Source organism: Plectropomus leopardus, chromosome 18 (genome assembly GCF_008729295.1).
Source record: "Plectropomus leopardus isolate mb chromosome 18, YSFRI_Pleo_2.0, whole genome shotgun sequence".
Classification (NCBI taxonomy): domain Eukaryota; kingdom Metazoa; phylum Chordata; class Actinopteri; order Perciformes; family Serranidae; genus Plectropomus; species Plectropomus leopardus.
In genome coordinates, this window is record NC_056480.1 from 663270 (window position 1) to 681901 (window position 18632).

The window sequence follows — 18632 nt, forward strand, 5'->3', positions numbered from 1 at the left end:
CGTTCTGTGTCCTGACTCTTTCAGTCTGTGGGAAGATGAGGGTGAAAATCTTCAGCTGCCTGCTGGCCTTTATTCTGGGCTGTAATTTCACTGCAGGTAAGAACTTTCTATATTAATCACTGACTCTTCACCTGTTAAAATACATTTATTATTGGTAACATTTTGTTTTGCAAAACCTAGTCATCAGTATATCTGACTTCTGAATCCTGAAACTCAACTGTATTTGATGCACCAATAATGTTAATAATAACTCATTAAGTATTTATTTAATATTATCCATATTTATTCTACTCTGCACTGTGAGGTCATTTAACTCGACAGTTAAATGCGAAGGTACATGTTTATGGAAATTCTGTGTCTTTTGCAGCAATAATAAACAGAATAACTACGGAAGATGGCCATGTTTTTCTGAATTGTCCTGATTCTGTGACGGGTAAAGTGACGTGGAGCAGAGAGAGTCGTGGAAACAGAATTGACGTTATGACAACTGATGGTCACGAAGACATAAAACACATTCACGACCCAAACAAAAGATTCAGATCGTTTGGAAAAAAGATACTCGGCATTTTGAGAGCTACCATCTCAGATGCTGGATTATACTTCTGTAACAGTGAACCAGCCATGGAGCTGACGGTGATCCCATCAGGTAAAATAAAACTTCAAAGGAATACTCAACCCTCCCAAACGATATTTTTTATATCACCAACCTCACCTATCTTATGTGAAATTTATTAAGAAAACCTAATTTTTCTTGCATACCTCCCCAATGAAACAAGAATCGAAAGAAAGAGAAATTCTTGATGAACTCGCAGGTCAGTGAAGCTCGTAGGGGTCCACGTTCAAAAACAGCAAAACAAACAATACAGATATCACTCATCCAGTTGTACGCTCGGTGCTTCATAAACACACAGCCCTTTCTGATAGGGAACTTCAAAGCCACCAAGACCAAAGACTCCACTGACAAAAAAGTAATTTTACCTGGCTGAACACTTACTGAGCTGCTACTAGGGTGGCTCTCTTTTAACTTGGTAGATCACCTAGATGGTAACTTTTGTTGCAAACTTAACTTGGACCGAAGCAGGTTATGTTCCAGGTTTTGGTTTAAAATGAACCAAAATCTTGTTTGCAGTCACATCCCTAAGATGCACAAAAGTCATATGGGGGGCTGGAATTTACGAGCACCGGTTGGAAATCGAGGAAAGTGAATATGCTAAAGCTTCACGTGGACCTGAACGCAGCAGATATCATTAGAACATTTCTAAACACATTGGATGCGATCCCTACCCTTAAAAAAAAGCGATTTTTCCTTTGGGTTGGTAGATTTGCCTGGTGTGGAGGTGATCTATATCATAAATGACTCTGCAACACGTTGAACCAAATGAAGGTGTACAAGAGTCTTTGTGTCAACAACATCGGATCAACAGTAACATTGAATTATTTTTTTTTTTCAAGCTTTTTTTCTTTTTCCTCTGGACAAATCCCCCAGAAACTTTCCCCTGGCTTTCTGAAAAATATTATTCTAAATGGACACCTTTTTTTGCAGTTTGTGGGACATTTCCTGGCAAATCGCTCATCACCTTTTCCCCCTATGTTTTTTTTTAAGAATTCAAACTGATTTTCTCAAGTTCAAAGGTTTATATACCTATGAAAGGCATCTAAATGAAGCACAAGAATAGTGACGTCAATCCAGGTTTTAAAAGGGTTTAAGACAAACAAGAAAACCGGAAACTCTAAAAGGTAAGAACAAACTCAAAGAACTTAAAATTAATTACAAAGAGAAATATAAATGCACACAAAAGACGAAGAAAAGAACACTGAAAGCCTGAAATGCAACTTTGAGTGATGTTCAGTAATCCATACAAACCAAGGGTACGTGTTAAATATTGTCTCTACATTATATGCAGATGAGACTGTATTTCTAATTGTTGTTGCTGTTTTTAAATTAGCAATTATTAACTGCATTTTCTACCTTGTAATATATATTTCAACTGTTCCACACAGGAAGCAACAAGATACAAACAACAGCAGCAGCAGCAACTGAACCATCAACAGCTGTGACAGAAACAGGTACAGACAAAAACAGACTTAAAAATATAAATCTAATGAAAAAGATTAAACTGATCTAAATGTTGAATGTTTGCAGAATTTCCAGATTTGACAACAAATCACTTCAATGATGTAAATATAACTGAAAGTATAAATGCACATTAACATAGCACTGACTGAAGGTCTGATCCTGAATGTTTCTCTCAGCGTCTCTTTATCTGTGGCAGATGTGGGTTCGTACGGTGATCGTAATTCTCTATTTAATCACCATGATCAGCATCACTGTCAACTTCTGGAGGAAAGGTGAATATTGTCTGACCTGAAAATATTCAGTTGGTCTGCATCGTAAAATACTCTAGTAAATTAAGGTCTGGAAACTGAAAAAGGATTCAATTAACATTTAAAAACTTACTCAATTTAAAATTTGAGTAACACGAGTCACTATAAACAAAACTCAATGTAATATCAGAAATGCCTCGGAATATCAAAAGTCAGTTGTAGACATTTAAATTTCATGTTGTTGTAGCGCCACAGAGAGGTCAAATGCCAAATTTATCAGCAGGGATCAAAGTCAGTATGTGCATTTGTCCTCTCAATCTAACGTCACTTCTGCAATGCATTCAAGGATTATGGCAGTTTATATTAAATAGACCACACTTACAAAAGTGTACAGCAGAAAACAGTCATATAGAAACTTTTTTAAGGGTCACTGAATATGTTCTTAATTTGACAATAAATAACTTGTAACCATATAATGACTTTAGTGAAGATTTATTTGAAAATATTGGATTAAAAGACAAAAAATGTCAAAAAAATATAACAAAAACTCTAACTCTACACTTCCACTTTAAATGCTCTCTGACGGCCACATGGCGGCACTGTTGGATCTGCAGCTAAAACTGATCACTTGTTGTCAAAACTTTCAGCAGATGTCATTCAAACCGAAATAACAAACAATAAGAAATAGTTGGAGGTCATGTCTAACCATTAACATGTTCCTGATAATAATAATGTTCCTATCCATGTTTATCTTCTCTGGTCTGCAGCTCGACGAATAGCAGCGACACACAGCAGAAACAGAAAATGATCTGTGATCCTTCGTCATGCAGAAACAAGAGCGATAAAAACTCAACTGTCATCAGCATATGTCATCATTCGATCCAAAAGGAAACAGTCATTCTGCCTGCTGAGACGCCTACTACTGTTACTACTTCTGTGTATCAGAGTTTATTTCAGCAAACTATCAAATTTCAACAAAATATCAAACCAATCAGCACACTCTTAGAACAAGATAGTGAATTTATATTTATATATTTGTTTTTTTTGATTGTTTGTTTTATACTGAAATGCTTGTTTTCAGCTTCCTGGTGTGTGTCATAGAAACTAGTTTCCTCGGTGTGTTTCTCTCCTGACGTACTGCCTGTCACCAGCATTTGTTGCGTTGCTGCTAGGTTGTGAGCAGCTTGTCGTCTTCCAATTAAAACATGTCAGTAAATACCCCAGTGTGATTTTTGAAGCTTTTATGCATCTTTATAAACGGGGTTGCTGACAAGTGGCTTAATGTGATAAAACTATTTAAAATAGCGCTGAAATATTGTTGATGTCACTAGGATCTGCATGTTCAGGATGGTGCAAAAAATAACCATTACATACAAAAATGCCTACACTACTCCTCCAAAAATTAATCTGATCACAAAAGGTGTTGTTGGTAAAAAACAATGAAAAAAAAATGCATGCACTGAACTTAAATGTTCACATAAAAAAAACTTTCAGTGCTCATCGACCACACAGAGACACTGATGGGTGTTGCAGATGTGTTTTCACTTGAGGCACAACATGTCTAACCACACAGTTCCTGTTCTCATCAGAAATAAATGCAGCGGTCAGACGTTATTCTGTTCATTTAATCATTTCAGTGTGTTTGAGGATGAGGGTAAATATCTTTAGCTGCCTGGTGGCCTTTATTCTGGGCTGCAATGTCACTGCAGGTGAGAGCTTTTTGTATTCATCCATAACTTCTCACCTATTATTGGTTATTTATTACACTATTAACAATGTTAATAATAAGAATTCATAAAGTACAGGCAGCGTGCTCTGTGAGGTATCAGAGCTTGTGTCAGTGGTGTCTGATCGAGTTGACTTAAACACCAACTGGATCATGTGACACTTAAATGTGATCTTTCCTATTTACTGAAAATTATGTTTCTTTTGCAGAAATACTCCATGAAATAGTCAAAGAAAGGACCGCAGTCTCTCTGCGCTGTCCTCACTCTGTGAGCGGAGACGCGACGTGGAGCAGAGAGACTGATGGAAACAAGTTTGACATATTGACAGTTGCTGGCGACGGGGAGATAAAACACATTTCTGATCCGGGCAGACGATACAGTTTGGTGGCAGATAAGTCTCTAGCCATTAGACGAGTTACCACCTCAGACTCTGGAAGATATTTCTGTAACAATGAAGCAGCTGTGGAGCTGACGGTGATCCCATCAGGTAACATCACACTCAGAGTTTTTGTTCTGATAGAGTTTCTCTTTTGTTTTCTTTCTTTCTTTTTTTTTTAAATATCAAATCTCAATTGTAAGCTTGTGCTGTAAGAGTAAATATCATGCCGATGAAATAGCATATATTTATGAAGTAACATTAAATCCTGCTTCTGTATTTGGACATTTCTCTCAGCTCACCCCTGATATTCAGCACAGTTTAAAGTTAAGTTTGAATATTTCAATAGTCACTTGAGAGAAAATGTAGAACATGTGGGACACCACTGAGGATATAAATAACAAATTCATCAAGTATATCTTTCTTCTGTACAGGAACAATCAGACGTGATGCTACAGAGGGGACCAGCATCAATCTCACATGCCCTCATGATTTTGGAGGATCAGGTCCAACATGGAGCAGAGGCTCTGGTGACATACAGCAACAAAAAAGTTTTTATGTTTCACCTGTTGACAACACTCTGATTATAACAGCTGTGGAGCTTGGACACTCTGGACTTTACTACTGTGGTGGAAAACCTGCCGTGTATCTGAACGTGATCAAAGGTGAGAGACAGCAGACATTTTCATTGGTGAAATAAGAAAACAGCATTTTTTCAAAAAAGACAATAAAGGTATAAATACATACATGTACAGAGCAGTGAGCAGGTTTAATACTGACCTAAAATTAATCTTAAGAGACTGAATCTTCAGAAAAGGGAGTGAGGTACACACCCTGATCTGTGATCAAGTGGTTTACTTCGTGAGAACTATGTTGATCGACTCACCACAAAAACCCAACGTAACATTCTTCTATTTTCAGACATGCTGAATTTTTTCGCAACTGTCAGTTTTTTTTCTGTGATAAATATTTTATCTGTTCCACACTGAACAGACACCACCAAGGCTATAAATTCAATAGCATTTGTGACAAATAGAAATGTGACCAGTGATTTTTACATTTCTGTTTTTGTGCATAGAAAGCTAACAAAATAATGTGTTGGTCAGTGAGCTTTAGAGGTGCTGCAGGTGCATTTTGTAACTCTCAGACAGAGCCAGGCTAACTCTTTCCACCTGTTTCCAGTCTTTATGCTAAGCTAAGCTAACAGGCTGGTGGCCACAGCATTTTCGAAATACTTTTAAATGAGTGAACATGACTTTCTGTGGTAAAGTACACTTTTGTGCCTTGTATTATGTCCTTTTTCTCACTTTAAAGATGTCAATGCATCACCCACATCAATAACATCTGCAGCTAAACCTACAACAAGACAACCTGCAGGAGCAACAACTGCACCATCAGTACCCCCGAAAACTACAGCTATGACACCGACAAAGAACGGTAAGAGAGGATGAAAGAAAAAGGAAAAGAAGAGTGAGATAAAGCAGATGTAAATGTTGACTTGTTAAAATGACATTTTAAATGCAAACACAAGATTAAAGGTATCCCAACATAAGAATGCTAAAGAAAGAAAGAGAAATACAAAGGCACACGAAGGGAAAACAACAGTACATTAAAAGCCTAAAATGCAACGTGGAGATATGAACATCTCAGAGAGGACAACAGGCTCCCGGCTGCAGAAATGTCAAAGGTCCCATTTCCACCAGTGTGTTGGTCAGTGTATCGCTGTGTGTGTGTGTGTGTGTGTGTGTAAGTAACCGTCCCCCCTGTTCAGTTCTCTATCCATACCTGGAGAATACATTTAAAGTTGTCTTGAGAGTACACATGTTCAAGTCGAGTAAAACTGAGTAAACAGCATGCGCATAAATGAAATGTATTTTTTAACCTCCTGATTGTAAACTGCATCGTCTACATTGTAATATTTATTCCAACTATTCAACACAGAAGTCAACAAGATGCAAACAACAGCAGCAGCAACAACCGAACCACCAAGAGCTGTGACAGAAACAGGTACAGACAAAAACGACTTAGAAATATTAAACTAATGAAAAAGATTAAACTGACATGAATGTTGAATGTTTGCAGAATTTCCACCTGCAGGTTTATCAGATTTGACAACAAATCACCTCCATTATGTAAATATATCTGAAAGTATAAATGCACGTTAACATAAAACTGACTGAAGGGCTGATTCTGAATGTTTTCTGTCTTGCAGCGTCTCCTTATCTGTGGCAGATGTGGGTTCGTACGGTGATCACAATTCTCTATTTAATCACCATGATCAGCATCACTGTCACCTACTGGAGGAAAGGTGAATATCGTTCAACCTAAAACTATCTGAAGGTGTTCAGCTGGGCTGCATTACAATACACTTATGAAGTCAGATTCAAAAACTGATTTCAAATTTGGGGGAAAATGTAAACATCTACAAAGTGTTTGTACCTCTGCAAAATTTCAACTGAATCTGACCAATGAAAAGTGGGTTATGAACATTTAAATTAACCATGTTTCTGCAGCACCACCTAGAGGTCAAATGTCATCAACTCTATGAAGACTGATCAAATTAAATATGCACGTCATCTATATTCAGTTGTAATTGCACAATACATTCATGCATTGTGTTATATCAAGTAGGCCACACTTAAAAAAATATATAGAAACTGGTCAAAAACAATAAATAAGAGTCACCAAATATGTTTTACATGTGATGACAAATAATTTAAAAGTATGTATGGTTGAAATAAAAACAGTAGTTTTAAAAATATTCTGCTAAATAAAAAGACAAAGTTGGAAAACAGGTATAATAATAACTATAAACATAAACACTAACACTGACACTGATAAATACAAACATTTTTCATCAAGATTTTTGGTGAATATTTATTTAGAAAAAACTAAACAAATAAAGTAGGGTTAAAGTGTCCTGTGCACATTTACATCGCTTGTACAAAGTTAGTTTTATTTGTGGGAATCAAATGTAACGTGACTGAATGGCCACACTGTGGCGCTGTTGCTATTTGAATCTGCACCAAAAACAAATCACTTTCTCTTTGTCCAACATTTCTGAAAAAGCAGTTTTGGGGAGTTTTGGCTAACAAACAGACAAAAACAGAAGTCATGTCTAACCATAAACATGCTGTTTTAAATGATGACATTGATAAATATATAAATATTTTTTAAAATCTTTTTTCTTCATGTTTATTTTTCTCTTCTGTAGCTCGACAAATATCAGCGACACACAGCAGAAACAGAAGATGATCTCTGATCCTCGTCTCACAGAAACAAAAGCGGTAAAACCTCAGCTGTCAACAGCATATTTCTTTAGGATATTCTGAATCAGGCATTTTCCTTTGAAACATTTCCTCTCTCTTGTGTTTCCTCTCAGGTGTCTGAGTCACAGAGGTGGACATCCTGCGCAGTCTTTTTTTGACTCAATTAACCCTTTAAATTGCACAAATTGAAACCGTAAATATAAAATATGCCTAATGGACACATACCAATTTAGAAAAAAGTCCCATTTTTTGCAAAAAAAGAAAACATCACCAATACCACCTCATGCAAACATGAGGTATTTCAGGCAATTTACAAAGGCCATATTTTACAAAACTGCAATGGAAACATTTTTATAGCTTTATACAGGCAGGCAGGCAGGATAGCTGGCTTTTATAGGTGACGTAATGTACAACAAAGAGTCATATGACACTCTCAGAAACATGGTGCAGTCTGTGTGGATGGAAGAAGTGACCGAGATCTTCTTAAGTTTTATACGAGACAGAGAAATTATGGCGATGTTAGATTTTAAGCTGCAACGAAATGCCAGTATTTATCAAAACCTCCAAGCAGACATTTGGGAGAGGGGGAACTCCTAAACAGAGATGCTAAGATGCTTTTATTCAGCGGGTTTGAGTACTTTCAGTAATTATGTTTCTCTCTCCGTGGTTTCTCACCTCTTAAACCAAATGATTTCTGCATCCTTCTCTATTTCTTTTCTTGTGAACTTGTGTATAAAAATAAACTGAGTTTATCTCTGCTTTGTTTTCTGTTTATTATCAACAGACAGCAGCCACCTGTCACTCAAAGCTGCCATTCCTTTAATTTTGTGTAACTTTAACCCTTTGAAACCTGAGCAAATTGGATCCTTAAAAAACAAAGCATGAGAATAAGGCAGTGAGCAATTAAACATGAAATTCACCAAATATTTAAAGGAAATTAGTTAAATGTACAAAAAATGCCTGAAAATAAGGTTTTAAAAAAAGTTTAAAAAATGGATAAATTAGAAAATGAAAAATTATGTAACATTATTTTAGGATATATAATTATGATAATTATAAATATAGTTTTCCCCTAGATCTTTTCTTTTTTCCCTAGAAATGTTTCCTTCGCTTTTCTAAAATCATTTTTTGAATTTACCAATTTCTTGCAGTTTCTGGTACATCTCCTACCAGGTTGGTTATTGCTGTTTTTTCCTTTTTCTTTTTGTTTTTTTAAAGAAATCGTCCCATATTTAAACCTAATCCAGACAGCAGAAAAGAAAATATTTGCATCTATGGACAATAACACTGCATTTTACGCCGAGGACTGACCAGTTTAAGTGTTAGCAGAAAAAACACAATACTTGTTTGTTACTTGTTACTTCTCAGTAGCAACACAGATTTAAGAACTCACATACTCGACCTAAAAGGCTGAAAAGAACTTTTGTGGTCTTTGAAGACACAAAAAGACGCTGATGTGTGCATTTTGTTTTTGAGACAAAGACGTCTGTACCCACACAGTTCCTGTTGTCAACCCAGATACGAGACGAGGTCGCTCATTATTCTGTGTCCTGAGTCTTTTGGTTTGAAGATGAAGGTGAATATCTTCAGCCGTCTGTTGGCCTTTATTCTGGGCTGTAATGTCACTGCAGGTAAGAACTTTACATATTAATCACTTACTCTTCACCTGTTAACCCTTTGAAACCCGGATCGACAGCAGTTTTCTTCTACTGTGTTTAGATGCCTTTCACAAGCTATTTCAACCTTTGACAGCTGAGCTAATCAGTTTGAAAAAAACAGGAAAAAAGGCACATAAAGAAATGTCACATAAACGCCAAGAAATAAGTAAAAGGTAACAAGAAAATTACCTTCAAGGGATTTTTTTTTAAAAGATGGGAGAATTATTGGAAAATTACCCCAGAAAATGTCTGGAAAACTATATTTATTATTATATTCTATATTACAATTTTATATCTAAAATTATGTTACAGAAAAAACATATTATAAACTATATAAAAAGATACCTATATATGTCTTTATATTTTAAACATTTATTTTAGTTTTTTGTTCTTATTTTCAGATAATTTTCTTGTAACTTTTAAGTTTTGGTTTTCTATGTGTCTAAGTTTGTTGTGCACAGTTAACCCTTTGATCCCTGAGCACACTGGTGTGATTTCTTACAAAAAACATGGAAAAAAAAATGGAAAACTTGTAAAAAAATGTCTGGACTAATTTTTGGGCCATTTTTTGTTAAACTGTTTGTTGAAAGTTAAAATACAGAGATTTTATCTTGCAAAAGTTATCAATATATCTGACTTACGTCCCTGACACCAAACTGTATTTGATGCATCAATGATGTTAATAAAAATCAGTCATAAAGTACATTTAATCTGCTCTGTACTGTGAGGTCTTTGAAGCTTGTGTCAGTTGAAACACCAATTAACAAAATCAAATTCAATTTGCAATTAAATGTTAATGCTTAATATTTATTGAAAATTCTGTTTTTTGCAGCAATTATCTATAGAACAGCTAATGAGGATGACTTCACCTTCCTATATTGTCCTGATTCTGTGGAGGGTAAAGTGACGTGGAGCCGAGAGAGTCATGGAAACAAAGTTGACATTATTACAGCTGATGGTCACGGAATATATAAAACACATTCCAGACCCCGAAAAAAACGATACAAATCGTTTGGAAAAAAGTTTTTTGGCATTACAAAAGTTACTATCTCAGACGCTGGATTATACTTCTGTAATAATGAACCAGCCGTGGAGCTGATAGTGATCCCATCATCAGGTAAAATTAAACTTCAATTACCCCCAAAATGATAACTGGTAAATCAATTAATCAATGCGTGTTATATTTAATTTTTGAGGAAAATTTGTCTCCATGATGAACAAAGAATCCAAAAGTGGAGAAAGTTTTTGGATAACTGAAATCTGCATTTAACAACAGCAAAAAAAAAAAAAAAAAAGAAGTAGAAATGCACACAAAGGATGAAAAGAGTACACCAACAGCCTGAAAAACAACTTAGAATTATGCTCAGTAAATAATAATAATATTAACTTTATTCATATAGTACTTTTAAACACAAAGTTTACAATGTGCTTTGACAAACAAGGCAAAGCAGAAGCAAGTTTAATACTGTCACATCATATGCAGATGACACTGTATTTTCAATAGTTGCATTTTATTTATTTGTCTGTATAATGACATTTTATGTTTTGCCCTATAAAAGTGATGTAAATGTTAAAATTGTTAAACTAATTTAAGTGTGAATTTATACCTTGTAATATATATATTTCAACTCTTCCACACAGGAAGCAACAAAACGCAAACAACAGCAGCAGCAACAACTGAACCATCAACAGCTGTGACAGAAACAGGTACAGACACTACAGACTACTATGAAGAGAAGTAAAAAAAGACTTGATAAAACTGATCTAAATGTTTTAATGTTTGCAGAATTTTCACCTGCAGGTTCATCAGATTCATTCATTCATTTCTGTTCTGTCTTTCAGCGTCTCTTTATCTGTGGCAGATGTGCGTTCGTACGGTGATCGGAATAATCTATTTAATCACCATGACCAGCATCACCTTCACCTACTGGAGGAAAGGTTAATATAAATCTGACCTAAAACAATCTGAAAATGTTTAGCTGTCCTGCATCACAATACACTCTCAAGAAGTCATGTTTAGAAACAAGGGAAAAAATGTCATTTGCAAAATCATTAAAAATGAAAATCATAAATTCAGATAATGTAAACAAGGAAGCACTTGCAGTGTTTATACCTAAAAATTCCAATGGAATCTGACTAATGTGAAGTTAGTTATGGAAATTTTAGATGTCTTCTCACCAAATATAATCAAATTAATTAGCACAAATCAAAGTTGAAGTGTGCATATGTCATCGAAATTTAGTTGCATAAATTTAATAAAAAAGTGTATGGTCATAATAAAACGTTTTTGGGTGTTATTTATTATGTTGACCATTAGATCATCAATAATATAAGGTTATGTACAAACTAGATTTATTTGGAAAAAAAAGGGTTAAAAGAAGGAAAAAGTTAAAGTTGAAAAAAGTGGTGCACTTGTATGTGGTTAAATAGACTTTGGCTTATTTACCTGTGTCTATTAAATGTATCGCTACTAAACTCTACAGTTCAAGGAGTACAACCCCACTGTAAAATGTTTCACTAACAACCACATGGTGACACTATTGCTATTTTTGGCTCTGCAGCAAAAACTGATCTGTTCTTATTGTCAACTTTCTACCAGATTTCCCCGAAATTAAAAAAATGAGAAATATTCTGCTGACAAACAGATTATGTTGGAAGTCAGATAAAACTATCCCCGTGTTCCACGTAATAACCAAAACGTGCTGACTGGAATGTTAAAATTGAAAAGTTGTGTTAAAAATCATTCATTTATGTTATCTTCTCTGTTTTGCAGCTCAGCAAATAGCAACGACTCACATCAGAAACAGAAAATGAACTCAGATACTCCATCACACCAAAACAAGAGCAACGAAAACTCAGCTGTCATCAGCGTACAGCCTCATCCAGTCCAGGAAACTGCTGTTACTACTTCTACCACTGATGCAACCGGAGAAGTGGACGACTGAGTTATTATTTGTTGGCAGACGTGACTCACAAACATGACTTACATGTTAACAACACCTGTGCCCAGTTCTTAAAAAATATCTCTGTTGGTTTCTTTAAAGAGATGATTAGTCACAAATTTGATGATGTTAGAGTCTGCGACACTTTTATGTCTCATTGTCTTAATCCTGCTAATAATTATCATTATTTATCATTATTATTATTATTATTATTATTATTATTATTACTAAATATCTCTGTTGGTTCCTCTTAAAGAGATTGATTATCACAAATATTATCATTATTTCTTAATCCTGCTAATATTATTTATTTATTATTATTATTATTATTATTATTATTATTATTATTATTATTATTATTATTATTATTATTATTATTATCATTATCATTATTATTATTATTATTATTAATTATTATCATCATCATCATCATCATCATTATTATTATTATTATTATTATTATTATTATTATATCATTATTAAAGTTATGTGTTTACTGGCTTTATTTTTGTCGTCATACTATTCTAACATTTTTTTTTCAACATTTCTGCTGTGATTGTCGTAATTAATTCTAGCTTAACTCTTGTCTGGCCTTTGTTCAGCATTATATATCATATCATACTATACCATTTTGAATTTTTAATATACATTTTCTTTTAATTTATCTTTTCATTTATCTCATAACCTATTTTGTTTTACTGTGTCTTAAACCTGCTTATTATTATCATTATTATTAATGTTCGGTGTATTTTGCCTTTATTTTGTTATTATATTATTCTAACATGTTTCTGCCGCTAATATTATGTTTTATTTTACCTTAACTCTTGTCTGGCCTGTTCTGTCACCTCCAGGGTTAATTGCCTCTGCTTTGCTTTGCTTGTCAAAGCACTTTTAAAAATGTGCTTTCAAGGTGCTATATAAATAAAATGTATATTATTATTATTATTATTATTGGTATTATATATATATATATGTGTGTGTGTATGTATGTATGTATGTGTATATATATATATAAGTGATTGAGTCACAGTTCCTGAAATCCTGTTGAAAACTGATGAAGGCACAACAGTCAATCAGTTTATTATCCAGTGCCTAAATGTTGGGCATCGAGTGTTTTTCTGGTAATTTTGGTTTAAATGAGTTATTTGATGCCATAAAAAAACAGGGTTTGACTTCATGATTGACAGCTATGCAATTTGATGGAGTCTGGCTCTATATGACGTCACCAGCACAAGAGGGTAGTGGGTGTATTTTGGCTTCCTCTCTGTTCACTCGCAGTAGAGAGAGCAGTTTTTGATGACCATAAAAAGAAATTTTGACATTGTGGTTTCATGTTCACGAAATTCATAAATACACCCACACTTCTGTTTCAGAGCTGGGACAGATGCTGTGGTCACAGTATTGATTCATATCAGTGTGTAAAAGGATGAACATGAACATCTTTTGCTGCTTGTTGGCCTTTGCTCTTGGCTACAATGCAGGTAATGTAATATTTTATTCATTATTTATTTATTTAAAAATGATCAATTATTATTATTTATTATTATTATTATCATTTGATGCTCAAACCAAGTGAAGTAGTATAAAGAGTGCAGAGGACTGCATAGAGGAGATGGATTTTCACTCAGAAGACCACTGTGTCCTGTATAAAACCGAAACTTAATTTGAAAGTGTTACATAACTTATGTCGATCCATCATGGACTTATGTTAACAACATTGCGTATTTATGTCACTGACATACTTACTTTACCCGAAACTTGATGTTTGAAACTTGATTTTGTGCAACTGCACAAAAAAAACTGCTAAACACCTCTGCAGTAGTCTGCCCGAGCAGCACCGTTAACACCTTCTGTTTTTGCAAGCCTCCATTTCTGCTGCTTTTTTCTGTTCTGCAGTTATTATTATTATCATTATAATCCTTATTATTATTATTATTATTATTAGTAGTATTATTATTATTATTTATTATTATTATTATTGTTGTTGTTATTATTATTAAATAGCATTGAACCTATTCTCCAGCCTGTCCATAATTTCAAATGTGGCACACCGAAAAACAACACATACACAGAAATGCATACTTGTCTGCACCAGAACCCTGTACACAGTTCTGCTCTATTTGCAATGGGAAAGCAGTCTGCAGCCTATTTTTAGCTGGTTTACCTGTGCCAAAGAACTATGTATATGCGCTTATTATGGTGGGAAAGGGTATAAGTAGTTTTATTGCCAAATAAAGTGTATTTTTTCACAAACTTGGCATGGTTGCGAGTCATTTGCAGTCTGTTCGACCCACTTTTGGACCATGACCCACCAGTTGGGGACCACCACCTTATGTTATGTTGTTGTCCGGTGGCATATTATACTGCCGCAAAAGGATGGCTTTTATCGTCAGTGTCTGATGTGGAAATCACTGACCAAATGTCGGTATTTGATGACTCCAGAATGAGAATAAGTTGTTTTAAATTGACAGTTAAATATAGTAAATCACATGGTAAACAAGACTTCCTCACAGTATTACAGATGTCCTCCTCTGTGATTTAAATGAAAAACTGTGCTTCTTTTACAGAAATAATCCATAAAGTAATAAAGGAGAAGGACTCCATCACTCTGCCCTGTCCTCGGTCTGTGGCGGGTAAAGTGACGTGGAGCAGAGAGAGTTCCGGACACAGAGTCGACATACTGACAGTTGATGGTGAAAGAGACATAAGACTCATCCACGACCCGTACAAACGCTTCGGATCGTTGGCAGATAAATCCTTGCACATTGTTAGAGCTAACGTCTCAGACACTGCAAAATACTTCTGCAATAATGAACCAGCTGCAAGACTGACCGTGATGTCATCAGGTAACTGCTGTCTTTGTCCGGAGGCACTTTATATCACAGTGCATCATTAACATTATCCAGTCAGTGTTTTCTGTGATCATATTAGCCTTTTGCCTCATACTTAGGATTTTTTTAGCTGGATGTTTTGGCACATTTTGAACCAAAACGTTACAATCCAAAGTCGTCACATATTGCCGCTTTGTTAGTGGACTTTCATGTCTGCATGTTACATTCTAGGTATCTTTCAGTGTCTGTTGTTGATGTGTCGGGATGCCGCTACCAATGCAGGGATGTTAACAAAAGCACATGCTGGGATTAGAGAACAAAAACACCAACAAATACTAAGTCTGTCTGCTGTGGCAGGTGGCGTCCAGCCGTCTGCAGGTGTGTAATAAAACCGCGACCGGTTCTGTTCTCAGCTGACGCCGCCTGACTGCGTATCATACAGCCATGAGTGGTGGCCTTTGGCTTTGGGATCTTTTACCGAAATCGCTGTAAAAGCGGCAATTTTTGACGACTACAGAATGAGAACAGACTGAATTAACTCGAGATGATTTTAACCATTATTCTCCTTTCTCTTGATAATGAACTTGTTTTCCAGCTACTCCTGCATCCCCTCCTCCGTCACCTCCACCATCACCTCCTCCTCCACTGCCTCCATCAATTCCTCCATCACCTCCTCTATCATCCCTTTCATCAATTCCTCCATCATTGCCTCCATCAATTCCTCCATCACCTCCTTCATCACTTACTCCATCTCCTCCAACATCACCTCCTCCAGCTCCTCCTCCAGCTCCTCCTTACCTGTGTCCAGTGCTTCTTCGTCTGCTGGTTGCGTTGCTCTTCTCAGTTGTCATCCTCAGCCTCGCTGTCAGCATCTGGAGAACACCAAAATGAAAAACACCTTGTAGCATTTACTGAAAATGAATGTAATCAAATTAGAGAAAAAATGTGCAATAAAAAACTTGTTATTATTATGCTATTATTTATTATTATTGTTTTCTAATACTCTTAATGTTAGCCTACACAAAACACTGACATCTGTAGTACGGATGTTTCAAATCCAATCACAGTAATTATCTTAACAAATAAATCTACTGTGTTTTCGACTGGCCTCAAAAAAATCCAGAGTCCGGTATGTCCGAGACTGAGATGCTGATTCTGAGACGAGACTGAGACCCTCGAAAAGTGGTCTTTAAACAAGACCCAGGCCGATGTCAAGTACCACACAGCAGAGCACACCCTGCTCTGCTGTTTTCAGTCATAAAACTCTGACTAAACACAAAAAGTGGAAGTCGCCCTCTTAGGTTTTCACACTCTTTGAATTTGTTTACGTCACTGTGAGCAAAACCAGTTACTCAGTGAACTGGGTGGATTATTTTTCTCTTGAACAGAGTCAGAGTAGCTGTTTCAGTCTTTATTTTAGGATAAGCTGACATTTCCAAAAACCACAGAATTACTGTACGATCACATGATTTCAGTGTTTAAGTGCATTTTTGTGTCCTTCACTCTGTAAGGCACAAACAACAACAACATTAATTATGATGTGATTACTGTCCGTTTTTAATTTTTTTTGTTGTTGCTGTCACGGGTTATCCAGGCAGCTCTCTGTTCACTATGTTTGAGTCTCATTCATAGACAAACGAAACTTTGACTCTCAGCAGGATAAAAAACATAAAACTTTTTCAAACCAACACATTAATTGTTGTTAGCAAAAGATTTAGGAACTCAAATGATCACTCTACAAAAATACTTCAGTGTTTATCAACCATAAAGGTGTGTGTTGAGAAACGTTTCTATAGACAGAAGTAAATCCCACTAGAAACTGAATTTGAATAATTCAGTTTTGAATTTGAATTGCCTAACTTGAATAATTAAAAACTGAATTTGGATGACATAATTTGAATTTGTACCGTTAGTGTTACTGTTATTCATTAGTGACACATTATTCCACTAATACGTGTCAAACCACACCTGTTCTTGTCTGAAATAAAAGCAGATGTCAGACGTTGTTCTGTTCACTGAATCATTCAGTCTGTTTGAAGATGAGGGTGAATATCTTCAGCTGCCTGTTGGCTTTTACTCTGGGCTTTAATGTCACTGCAGGTAAGAACTTTTCATATTAATCACTTACTCTTAACCCTTTAACAAGCAAGCTCAGAAATTAATTTGCATAAAAGAAATTGACAAAAAACTAACACTTGTTAGGCATCAATGGATTTATAATGTTCAATGATGATCAATGTTAACACAATGCATCAAGTTATTTAGAAAAAATAATCTTACTGAAATGCCTTTTTTATATTGCAATTGGTAATTTAATGTAATAGAAATAAAAATGAATACAAAAAAGTCACTTAAAGTAAATAAATAAATGAGACTAATAACAATATCTGAATAAAATGTCTGGTAAAAATAGTCAGTGTAAAACAAGTTTATTGTGCTAAATTAAACCAATCCATCCCTTTGAGTAATGAGTAAATGGCTTTATATATAAAAACAACACATATAACTGTCTTTAAAGGAAATTGGAGATTAATGTAATATTATGATTTAATGCAGCTAAAAAGCTTCGATTTACCGCAATCACACACTATTTCCACAGTGTAATAAGGACACATCGTCAACACATATGTGCCATTTAACAAAAGTTTAATCGTTAGGGGGTCTACAACATGAAATAGGAAAAGTTTGCGTGTCAAATAAATGTCCATAAAAGAAGAGCAGTTATTTTTTCCTAAGCTTTCAGACACTGATTTATTTTTACAACATTGTCATCCAGTGGATATAATCTTTTTTACGCACTTTCATCAGTGAGGGAAATAAGGACGAACAGCCCAAAATGTGTTTTGCTGAGTTTGTAGTACAGCAATTCGATTGCAAAAAAAAGCAAAAGAAAATGTCAACAATGTTGTCACAATGCCGGTTAAGATGTGTTTTATATTGCCTTAAGTTTCTTCTGCTAAACTAGCATTCTTTATAGCTGTTTTTATTGTGAAGCTCAACAAGACTGAATTTAGTTTAATACACTAATAACAATGTTTATAATAATTCATATGGTACAAGCACGCTGTCAGGTCTTTAAACTTGCGTCAGCTGTGAGCGTAGAAATACCAATTCACAAGGCCATATTCAATATGCTATTCAACAGATGAAAAAGGAAATTTGCTTTTCACTGAAAATTCTGGTTATTTTTCCAGGAATCTACCCTTTTATAGTCACTGAAAATTCAGCAGTCCGTCTGCCTTGTTATTCCTCTCTGTTGGAAGAAGTCACGTGGAGCCGAGAGAATAATGGACACAAAGTTGACATCCTCTCAGATCGTGGTAAAAAATTCATAAAACACATCGACGATCCAGGCAGTCGATACAGATTATCTGACAGGCTGCTGGCAACAGCCTTTTCCCAAAACCTCAAAATGAGTGTACGATCTTATGACTTCACGTGTTTTATGTGAATTTTTGTGCCGGTTTTATTTCCTCTGTCTCACTGTGTAGGTTATGAGGAACC

At 35.2% G+C, this 18632-nt stretch overlaps 1 protein-coding gene across 2 annotated transcripts; it reads left to right on the forward strand.

Moving 5' to 3' along the window:
- The first annotated feature begins 29 nt into the window (after nucleotides 1-29).
- LOC121958105 lies at nucleotides 30-3869 on the forward strand. Of its 2 annotated transcripts, none has more exons than XM_042506978.1 (5): nucleotides 30-96; nucleotides 368-646; nucleotides 2002-2067; nucleotides 2254-2349; nucleotides 3093-3869. In XM_042506978.1, the coding sequence occupies exons 1-5, from the start codon at nucleotides 36-38 to the stop codon at nucleotides 3131-3133; spliced, it is 543 nt and encodes a 180-aa protein (XP_042362912.1). In that variant the 5' UTR covers nucleotides 30-35; the 3' UTR covers nucleotides 3134-3869. The 2 variants fall into 2 exon arrangements, with proteins under 2 accessions (XP_042362912.1, XP_042362911.1); XM_042506977.1 differs by having other exon boundaries at nucleotides 2274-2349.
- The last annotated feature ends 14763 nt before the right edge of the window (nucleotides 3870-18632 follow it).

What these genes read in the sequence shown, in the direction of transcription:
- LOC121958105 (XM_042506977.1), top strand. Translation starts at nt 36, where the DNA reads ATGAGGGTGAAAATCTTCAGCTGCCTGCTGGCCTTTATTCTGGGCTGT. An exon ending in AACAGCTGTGACAGAAACAG is followed by an intron (nt 2,068 to 2,273) that starts GTACAGACAAAA and finishes TATCTGTGGCAG; the next exon opens with ATGTGGGTTCGTACGGTGAT. An exon ending in TGTCAACTTCTGGAGGAAAG is followed by an intron (nt 2,350 to 3,092) that starts GTGAATATTGTC and finishes TCTGGTCTGCAG; the next exon opens with CTCGACGAATAGCAGCGACA.